This window comes from Triticum urartu, chromosome 5A, assembly GCF_056163025.1.
Source record: "Triticum urartu cultivar PI428250 chromosome 5A, HENAU_Tu73, whole genome shotgun sequence".
In the NCBI taxonomy this organism is placed as follows: domain Eukaryota; kingdom Viridiplantae; phylum Streptophyta; class Magnoliopsida; order Poales; family Poaceae; genus Triticum; species Triticum urartu.
Window position 1 is genome coordinate 620,340,904 of NC_141877.1, and position 9,532 is coordinate 620,350,435.

At 50.2% G+C, this 9,532-nt stretch overlaps 3 protein-coding genes across 5 annotated transcripts in view; all 3 read right to left on the reverse strand.

Moving 5' to 3' along the window:
* LOC125511107 (uncharacterized) overlaps window positions 1-3,675 on the reverse strand; it is a 78,495-nt gene extending 74,820 nt beyond the window's left edge. For 2 of the 3 annotated variants that reach the window (XM_087522074.1, XM_048676393.2), the window contains exon 1: window positions 3,256-3,675. Coding sequence is in view for 1 of the 3 variants with exons in the window: in XM_087522073.1 (XP_087378199.1) it covers window positions 1,666-2,448 (783 nt within the window). In the remaining 2 variants the exon portion in view is untranslated. Of the gene's footprint in view, window positions 1-1,299; window positions 3,164-3,255 lie in introns of those variants that run through there. The other variant, XM_087522073.1, reaches the window with a different exon arrangement.
* On the reverse strand, window positions 2,976-3,340 carry LOC125511109 (Bowman-Birk type wound-induced proteinase inhibitor WIP1-like). Its single transcript, XM_087524682.1, has 2 exons — window positions 3,256-3,340; window positions 2,976-3,163 (listed from the first exon to the last, which is right to left on the reverse strand). Exons 1-2 carry the CDS (start codon window positions 3,338-3,340, stop codon window positions 2,976-2,978), a joined length of 273 nt encoding a protein of 90 aa, XP_087380808.1.
* Window positions 3,676-3,884: 209 nt separating the features above from the next.
* LOC125511108 (uncharacterized) lies at window positions 3,885-8,321 on the reverse strand. The gene is made up of 7 exons (XM_048676394.2): window positions 8,098-8,321; window positions 7,077-7,665; window positions 5,094-5,673; window positions 4,892-4,992; window positions 4,731-4,811; window positions 4,507-4,634; window positions 3,885-4,379 (listed from the first exon to the last, which is right to left on the reverse strand). Exons 2-7 carry the CDS (start codon window positions 7,629-7,631, stop codon window positions 4,238-4,240), a joined length of 1,587 nt encoding a protein of 528 aa, XP_048532351.1. The 5' UTR covers window positions 7,632-7,665; window positions 8,098-8,321; the 3' UTR covers window positions 3,885-4,237.
* Window positions 8,322-9,532: the final 1,211 nt, after the last annotated feature.

Consider the following 9,532-nt stretch of genomic DNA (forward strand, 5'->3'; position numbering starts at 1 on the left):
ACAACTCATGTCTATGGTCAGGAAACATAAACATCATTGATTCAACGAGCTAGTCAAATAGAGGCAAACTAATGACATTTTGTTTGTCTATGTATTCACACATGTACTAAGTTTCCAGTTAATACAATTCTAGCATGAATAATAAACATTTGTCATGATACTCCCTCCGTTTCTTTTTAGTCTGCATATAAGGTTTGGTCAAAGTCAAGCTTTGTAAAGTTTGACTAACTTTATATTAAAAATGTAAACATTGACAATATGAAATCAATATTATCAGATGCACCACAAAATGTATTTTCATACTATATAGTTTTAATATTGTAGACGTTCATATTTTTTAATATAAATTTGGTCAAACTTTGTGTAGTTTGACTTTGACCAAATCTTATATGCGGAGTAAAAAGAAACGGAGGAAGTATAAGGAAATATAAATAAAAACTTTATTATGTCCTCTAGGGCATATTTCCTTCACATAGTTTAGCCAAATTTTCTTTCTCTAGAGGTCCGGGTCGCCACGTTTGGTTTGGCGTCCCCCACGACCCAAGACGTATCCCACTTCATATGGATTTTGATGAATAAATCAGGTTTTTACCCCTAATAAAAGATCTTTTGACACAAAGCTGGAATTTATCCTTACGTTGGAAAAAATAATTATTCTGACTCGCACCGAGTGTGACAATCGTAGATATATGCTTGAGCACGGAGAAGGTTCCCCTCATCGCTGCGCACTGGACAGCACAAATGTATCGCACAAATAAACTGATTTTTATTTGGGAGAAAACTTTCAATAAATAAAACTGATCTTTTTATTTGATTAAGCAGAGACGTATATATAAAGTAATACCAGTGTTTATTTAACCAAGTCTCGGTCAAGTGACATAACATGTAAAAGAAAAAAAATAAACTAAAATAATAGTTTTACATGAATTTCAATGTAAGATCTCATGAATATAGCATCAACGACACTTAGCAAGACTGTTTATTTAAAGCAGCATCAACTATATTGTCGCTGAGCGTGGCTCTGCTCATCTCATCAGCATTTACGTAAAAACCTCACGTAACTGTACATGGGTCTAGCATTGCTCCTTTTTATTTTATGTTTTGGGCGCAACATCGATCTCACTGTCCGAGGGAGCTGGAGGGATCAGTTCTTTTTGCACGGCGGCGGGCAGGGCGTGTCTAAGGGCATCTCCAGCCGTTGGCCTTTCAGGAGGGGCAAAAAATCGCCCTCTAGGGGCGCACCGGCGCTAAACCGTGCACTGGGGGCGTGATGTCCCCCAGTCGCGGCCCCCCACGGGATTTTAAAAAAGTCAAATACGGCGCAAACAGGACTCAAATTTAACGCAAACATCGGCGAGTTCGTTCAAATTTAAACATACTTTTAAAAAAAGGACAAAACTACCGCAGGCTACCCCGCCGTCTCCCTCACCGCCCGCCCACGCGGTTCTACATGCCGAGGAGGCGGTAGAACCGCGTGTAGTCACCGTCGTCGTCGTCGTCGTCGCCCCCGCCGACGCCTTCGCCGTCCCTGCTGCATCCCTCCCCCGATTGGCGCGGCGGGTTGGACGGTCCGGGGGCGTCGTCGTCGTCGTCGCTGAGGACCACGACGCCGTGCTCGTCCTCGCGCCCACGCTTGCGGGCGGCGATCTCCTCCAGGGCCCGGCGCTACCGGACCATCTCGTCGCGGAGGTAGTCGTCCCGCGCCCACCGCAGGGCGTCCTCGTCGGAGAAGCCACGCCGGGCTATCTCCTCGTACTCCACGGGGAGGCCGGGCTCCGGCTTGGGCTCGACGAGGACGAAGCGGCCGGTGGGGGAGGCGTTGTCGCCGATGCGGATGCCGGAGCTGCGGGTGCGCGCGCTGACAGGCGCGCCCTGGGGCTCCGGCTTGACGGGGCGGAGGTGGAGGCAGGGGGAGCCGCCGGACGAGGAGGAGGACCCCCGGGTCTCCATGCGCCTCGGGGTCCAGGAGCTTCCCCGGTGGCGTGTGAAGGACGGAGGAGCGGGGTACTCGAGGCGCGGCGTGTTGCCGTCCTCGATGTACTCGAGGACGGCCTCCAACGTGCGCCCAGGCACGCCCCACCACCGACGCCGGCTGACGGCGTTGAGCCTGCCGGAGGGCTCGACGCCGTTGGTGGCCTCGAGCTGCTCGGCGTGACCGCGGCGAAAGTAGGGCTCCCAGAGCGGGCTGTCGGGGACGTACTGTGGCCCCTCCCTCGCCGCACGCGGCAGGGACGAGCGGATGCGTGCGATCTCCGCACGCCGCACCGCGCCGGTGGGTATCGGGGGCACCGGCACGCCGCCGGCGCTGATCCTCCACGCCCCGAGTACCCGCATGTCCGGCGGGACCGGGTACTCGGCTTCGAAAAGGAGGCGAGCCTCGCTCTCGTGAAGATGGCGGCGGCCGAAGCCGTTCGCCGCCGCGCCGTCGCCTGGGAAGCGCTCGGCCATGGGTGCTGGAGACAGCGAGAGAGAGGAGAGGGAGGAACGACGACGGCGAGAGAGAGGCGAGGGAGGAACGACGACGGCGAGAGAGTACGAGTCGCCGAGTGCTCTGAGGCGCGTCTTATATAGGCCGAGGCGCCGCCCGTGCGCGAGCCGCCGTGAGTACGCGTGGCGGGCGAGGGAGGGCGAGGGACGCGCGTCATCCGGTCTTCACTGCGCCGCCCGTGAGGCATCAATGGCGCAGGCTGACCGGCGCGGCAGCGCGGCAGTTTTGGCATTGATTCGCCGCGAGAAACGAAGCTATGAGGACGACGAAGGACCGAGAAGAGGGTAGAGTCGCTGACGCGGCGGGCCCACGGCTGTTTCGCGCCAAAACAGTTCGCCCCGGCGCCCCCGGGCGCCCCCCAGCGCGTTGGGTTCGGCCTGAGTCCGCCGGCGCTGTTTTCGGCTCAAGCCAGCGAAAATCGGGCTCCTGTGGGCGTGACTGGACCGATTTTTCGGTGCCGGCGCAAAAAAAAACGCCTGGGGAGGCCTTATTGGGGACGCGGCTGGAGATGCCCTAAGTGGGTGGCGCGTGCATCTCCGTACCGGAACGTCTTCACGGGGGTCGTCTGCACCACGTGGCAGTTCGCGCAGCCGTTGCGGCACTTGGGGCCGACGTCGTCGCAGAACATGCCCCCCGACCAGGTGCTGCAGTTGTCGCAGCACTTGGGGAAATCGACTGCACAGGCAGCAGATATAGAATCAGACGTTGTTCCGCGCGAGACAGATACGTAAATTGGGACGGACGGTAAGCATCAGCAGCGAACGTACCGTCGACGGCCTGTGAGTGTGAGAGGATTCCCATGACCATGACGGCGTGGAGGATTAGGATCGCCACCAGCGTGCTGCTCTTCATCCTTGGTTGGTGCTAAACTTGCTCTTCCCACTCCTGTCGATCTGCTCGTGGGATGATGGTTTTGTGCTGTGCTTGTGTCTGGCCAAAGCTACAAGCAACTCTCTCTATATATAGCTTGCCAATTTTCTGCGTCATCTGTATACCAAAATTGTTGTCCTGGTGGTGGTGGGTGGATAGGTGCTTGGGATAGGCTTTGTTTGACTCCTGGCTTAGCTTGGTCTTGGGTCCTTTCCCTGTCTTGGACCTTTTAGGCATACACCTCCAATTCGATCTCCATCTTCCACGCCCAGTCCATGCACCTATTTTCTGCTCTCATAATTATTATTGGCCATCTTCGGATTCTCATACCGAATTCGAAATTTCGATAGAGTAAAAGTCCAAGTTAACACGCAGCATTTGGCCTTCATCCTTACCAGGCCCCAGCACAATTCATCTAGAAAAGAAGACTACGGCACAATCTGCCAAGCAGAGGATGCAGGTCTACCTCCATTCCTGCATAAGTCTACAGAAACGGGCCCTAAGACAGCTGCGCCCAGAGACCAAATTCACAACGCATTGTACAACTCATCCCATCATGGCCAACAGCGCACTAGCGTCAAGCCGGACCATTACTGTACACAATTCATGGCTAATCCTCCACTTGTCACATACTAGCACATAAACCAGACTCTTTTGCACGGCACTGCTACATACATACATACATCCACGAGGACCAACAAAGGAAATCAGCAGCAGGCACCTCAACATCATCTGTCATCGGTTGGTTTTCAATCCTCAGACTAGCAAAGGCAACGCAAAAAACGGCAAAACAGGCAAGGCATTGGGTGAGATGCACTTCTCCAGCTCCTCCATGTCCGCCAGCGGTTGCGCGTTACTTGCACCATCAACTCTGTAGCATCAGCACGCCATCGTCCCACCACCTCCCTGGACGGCCTTGTAGCACTCCAGGCTGCAGAGGGGAAGCTTCGTCTTGGAGTCACGGTACTTGTAAGGGTTGGGGCATGAGGGGCCTGCGCACTTCTCTCTTGGAGGTGGGTAACTGGAGAAATGAAAGCCAAGCCAGGGGTGTTGAATGTAAGCACACGTTACCACAATGAGAATCAAAATGAACTAGTCACTCGCAAATGATGCATGTAAAATAGCCAGAAGTAGGCATTGTATTTAACCTGACAGGTTTAGAGTTAAATATGCTAGGAAGGCCCATGGTATCAGGGAATGTAACAATTGTTCCTTCTGGTCGCATTACGCACTGGATGCAGCTTCTTTTATATTCCTCGAATTTTGCTTGCTTTTCCTGCGTGGCAAGAATGAGAAAAAAAATTAATGCAATTGCCATTATAGCTAGCAAGGGAAGAAAGGACAGCTACTATACAACTCTGATGTATTGTACCTTGTCTTCACGTTCTTTCTGCTTCCTCTCTTCCTTCTTCTTCTCTGTGTCAATCCCCAATATTTTCCTCATTGCTTCAGCCTGTACAGTAGGGACCATTAAAATTGGGTCACCCAACATAAAAAAAGAAAGGAAGCAATGAGCCAGAAGAAAAACAAAACCTGTTGCTCTCTCTCTGCCTTCTCTACTTGCATCTTACGCCTCTGAGCCACTTCTGCTTTCTTGGCTTGTATCTCCACATCTGAAAGCTTATCCTTTTGCCCTGCAGCGTTAAATACCAAGACCATTTAGCATTTTCTTCTGAGATACAGCACATTAGTTATCAATAAATATACTCGTATTAACATATTCTAGGAACTGTACTTCTAGATGATGGAGCAGCTGGTAACCCGTCGGGAAATTCAATCATGCTTTCACCATGGCCACCCCTGCCTTGGAGGGCTCGCTGCCTTGTTGTTAGGCCAGGAGCTTCAATCTTTACACCCAAAGGTGAATCAGCTTCAATTAATCTATCAGACTCATCCAACCCAAATTCCTCCTCTACAATAAAATCACTGGTATCCTCCAGTTTCACCTTCTTCCTAACATCTCTGCTAAATTGTGACATAGTGAAGTCGTTGTCCACTTCATAAGGAGTGCTCTTATTTTTAGAAACCTTGGATAGCTTCTTTTTCCTGAGACCATCCTCACCATAACCATAAGCTAGAGGCTGGTCAGTAGCCATGGGCTGTTCTGGTGCCGCTTTAGCCGCTTTAAGTTTCTCAAGATAACGTAATTCATCATCTTCATCATCAGAATCAAGAGTTCGCTTCTTAGGGACCCTTTTGCTTTTGCGAACCAGGTCAGAAGATGGTGAAATGTCATGCTTATCTCCACGTTTTCCATCAACTTGATTACCATGACTATCCTTTCTTGTGCTGTGATGTTTCTGCTCACCAGAATCCTATGAAAAGAAGGGACCCACTTAGAGCACAACAAAAAAATGAAAACAGGCAGTTTGCAAAGCTATCAACATAAATTAAATATAGTACTTCATATTTACCATTTCAGTCAAGATACCTAAGAGAAACCAAAACAGGGCAATTTGCAAAGGCATATACAGGATAAACCATAACACGGGATTTTGCAAAGGCATGGATAAGGCAAACCATAACAGGGCATTTTGCAAAGGCATAGATAAGACAAGGCAAACCATAACAGGGAATTTTGCAAAGGCATAAATAAGATAAGGCAAACCATAACAGGGAATTTTGCAAAGGCATAGAAGAGAGTTGAATCAACAGCAAAAGAACATTGACTCATTGGCATATAAGATTACTTCACTACAACAAATACTACCATTCCGACAACCGACAAAAGTGTAGTCGTTATAAATTAAATATAGTACAGACAAGAAATGAAAACGGGCAGTTTTCAAAGCTATCAACATAAATTAAATAATAGCACCTGATATTTACCATTTCAGTCAATCAGATACCTAAGAGAAAACATAACAGGGCATTTTGCAAAGGCATATACAGGATAAACCATAACACGGGACTTTGCAAAGGCATGGTAAGGCAAACCATCACAGGGCATTTTGCAAAGGCATATATAGGATAAACCATAACACAGCATTTTGCAAAGGCATGGATAAGGCAAACCATAACAGGGCATTTTGCAAAGGCATAGATAAGATAAGGCAAACCATAACAGGGCATTTTGCAAAGGCATAGATAAGATAAGGCAAACCATAACAGGGAATTTTGCAAAGGCATAGACAAGAGAGTTGAACCAACAGCAAAACAACATTAACTCGTTGGCATATAAGATTACTTCACTACAACAATACTAACATTCCGACAACCGACAGAGTAGTCGTTATAAATTAAATATAGTACCGACAAAAAATGAAAATGGGCAGTTTTCAAAGCTATCAACATAAATTAAATAGTAGCACCTCATATTTGCCATTTCAGTCAATCAGTACCGAAGTGAAACTATAACAGGGCATTTTGCAAAGGCATAGACAAGAGAGTTGAACCGAAAGAAAAACGACATTGACTGATACGCATATAAGATTACGTCACTAGAGTAAATACTACCATTCCGACAAGCGACAAAAGAATAATCGTTGCTACAGCTGTATCAGTCTTGTTTTCACATCAGCGATAATTGGATGGGGTTGTGTTATTTCATATGAGCTCTAAAATAAGTACATTGTACTACTATGAAATGACAAGTAAAAGCATCTCTCACCAATTACCTACAGACAATACTTAGTTCTACTTGAAAAAATTAAGCAAGTTTCTATATGATAGCATATTCCGTTTGCGCAGGTTTCTCCGTTAAGTAGAAACAACAAACCTTCTGCTTTTGGCGATGGAAAGAGACATCCGATGTGCCAGGCATGCCAACGTCAACAGGCTCTTGTTTCGGTATGATTCGGTTAAGTCCGCTAACCTTGAGCTTAACTTTTCTCACCCTATTTTCCACTGGCACAGGGGTGTCCCTTGAGGACAACTGCGAGGCATCAGTCGATCCAGGGTTTCTTGAGGAGGCCAGTGCAAGAACACCATGAGTAATATGCTTGGCATCATTGGGCTTGCTGCTCCGATTGTGGCCAATATCAATATCCCCTGCAGATCCCTCCTCTTTCTTTATCTTCTTGGACAGGGCATTCCTATGGTGGGTGGAGCCCCTACCTTCAGGCCCGTTGAGGTACAGCTCCTTGCGCCGGTGCCCGCTGGCCTCGGCAGCTGCCTCATCTTCCGGGGAAATGCTCCGCGACGGCGCGCACGATATGTCCTTGTACTCGGAAGCGAGCTGCTCCTTGGGCCTCGGCCTCCTGGACGCGACGCTCCTGGGCCTCTTCATCACCGCTTCTGAGGCGTTCAGCGCAGAGTTCCCGAGCCCATCCATCGCGGAACGCGCCTATCTCCGGACCAAGGCCGCGCTGTACTTGCGTGCATTGAAATGAAACCACATCACAATCATGGCACCATATAAACAGTAATTGCAGATAGATACATCAATCAACCGAATCAACAGATACATCAATCAACCGAGCAAGCAGGCGACCAGGAACTGTGAGAGCCCCATCCCCGAACCCCGGCAAACAGGGTAGCACAGCAAGAGCATATGCGTACACCGAGAGAAGCAGCGGCGATAGCAGGTTGGGACCTCGAATCCCCGCCCAGAGCGAACACGGGACCGCCCACGGGCGCGCCGGCGAGCAACTCGGACGGATTCGGAACCAGCGCGTGCACCCCAAAACCCCCCGAAAACCCCTCGGTGCGAGCAAGCGCGCGGCGGGCGCGGAGGAAACCAAATGGACCGAAATCGGCGGCGGCAGCGGGCAGGAACCCTGGGTAGAGCGTGTCGTTACCTCGGAGGGGAGCGGCCGCCGGCGCGGCGAAGATTGGTGCGGCGGCGAGGGGGTGGGGGGCTAGGGTTAGGGTTTGCGGCGAGAGACGAGGGTGGGGGGAGTATTTGGGCTGGGCCCGTGCGGAGTGAGGATGGATGATGTGCCGAGGGTGGGGAGGGGAGTGGAGGGGGGATGATGCGGGGCGGGGCGGGGGGAGGAGAAGGGTGGAGGCGTGGGGCTCGTTGGTGGGCGACGCGTAATTTCTCTTTCTCCCATCTCATCTCTCTTCTCTTCTAGCGGAACGGGGGAGTGGCTTTGCCAGCGTTCCGCTCCGGCCTCGTCTCCCTCCTCCGCCTGCCGCTTTAGTTCACGGCGCCCGTGCTCCTGCTCCCCCTCTCAATGGACTTCTTGCATTTACGCCCTCGGATTATCTCTCAATGGGGTTCGTTTGGCTCGTTGGACCAGTTCTTTCTTGCCACACTAGCCACCCAATCTTGTCGCCGAATCGGTTACATATACTCATGGTGTCGCTATAGCTGTTGATGCAGTGCGCGTAGATCATGCGCTTCTAGCGATGGAGAAAACTTATTCAACTGCATTAACGATAACATTGAGGAACCTTTGTGTTCCCTCCTCGTACTTTCCGCCTCTCGAGCTCCTCCAGACACCCCCCCCCCCCTCATCGGCCCCCTCCCCTCTATCTCGACCTTCATTGCTGGTGTGGCGAGTAGGAAGACCCCTTGCTCCTCTAGTTGTACTAATTAGGTTTTTTATCCTTGATTGCGTCATTTATGGTAGTTTCTCAAGTTAGGAAGTGGTCATCGTCGGCCTTCGCCTATCGTTGGTCTTTGTCCTTCAATTCGATCCGCCAACCCTTTGGTGGATTCTCGTTCGAGAAGCCTATGTACGTGTGATCGCCTTTCTTGAGAGGGGTGGAGGGTTAACCCAGGTCCCTCGGGTATAGATCTTTGAGGTCTAGTTCTTTTAGCCCTTGTCGCTCATGTTTGTCTTTGGTGAGGCGGCCGTGGCGGTGGCACCCTTAGTCGATAATGTGTGTATGTTTATCTTTCTTTTACTCCTAAATTAAATCTCCTACCATTGGTTTCTCTAGTTGCCAAAGTTAATCTACCTCTTCCTTTATTTATTCCTTTGGTAATCCTTCAATAGTTCTTCTTGTCTACTTCCTCCTAGTTCGGAGGAAGGTGGCTTGGGCGTTGAGCATGCATTTCTTTCCTTCTCATCCTTCACATGCGCATGAGAATAATGTCCTTCTTCTTGAACCTAGTTGAGAGAGTGCCCCCCTAGTTTAGGGCTTGGCTGGATGTCAGAGCTTCTTGGATGGCTTCGGCGTGTTTTCTCGGCTTCACTCATGCAACTACAGTTGTTGTGGAGCCAACGGCCAAGTGTGGACGTTAGGGTGTGTTTAAAGCTCTTAACGGTGTCCTCGTCTTGTCGG

Bases quoted from the DNA above. Each gene is read 5' to 3' on its own strand.
- LOC125511108 (XM_048676394.2), bottom strand. From the start codon at position 7,631: ATGGATGGGCTCGGGAACTCTGCGCTGAACGCCTCAGAAGCGGTGATG. The intron at 4,812-4,891 runs GTTTTGTTTTTC...CCTACTGTACAG, and splicing joins AGGCAGAGAGAGAGCAACAG to GCTGAAGCAATGAGGAAAAT. The intron at 4,635-4,730 runs GTACAATACATC...CTTGCCACGCAG, and splicing joins AGAAAGAACGTGAAGACAAG to GAAAAGCAAGCAAAATTCGA.
- LOC125511109 (XM_087524682.1), bottom strand. From the start codon at position 3,340: ATGAAGAGCAGCACGCTGGTGGCGATCCTAATCCTCCACGCCGTCATG. The intron at 3,164-3,255 runs GTACGTTCGCTG...CTGCCTGTGCAG, and splicing joins ACACTCACAGGCCGTCGACG to TCGATTTCCCCAAGTGCTGC.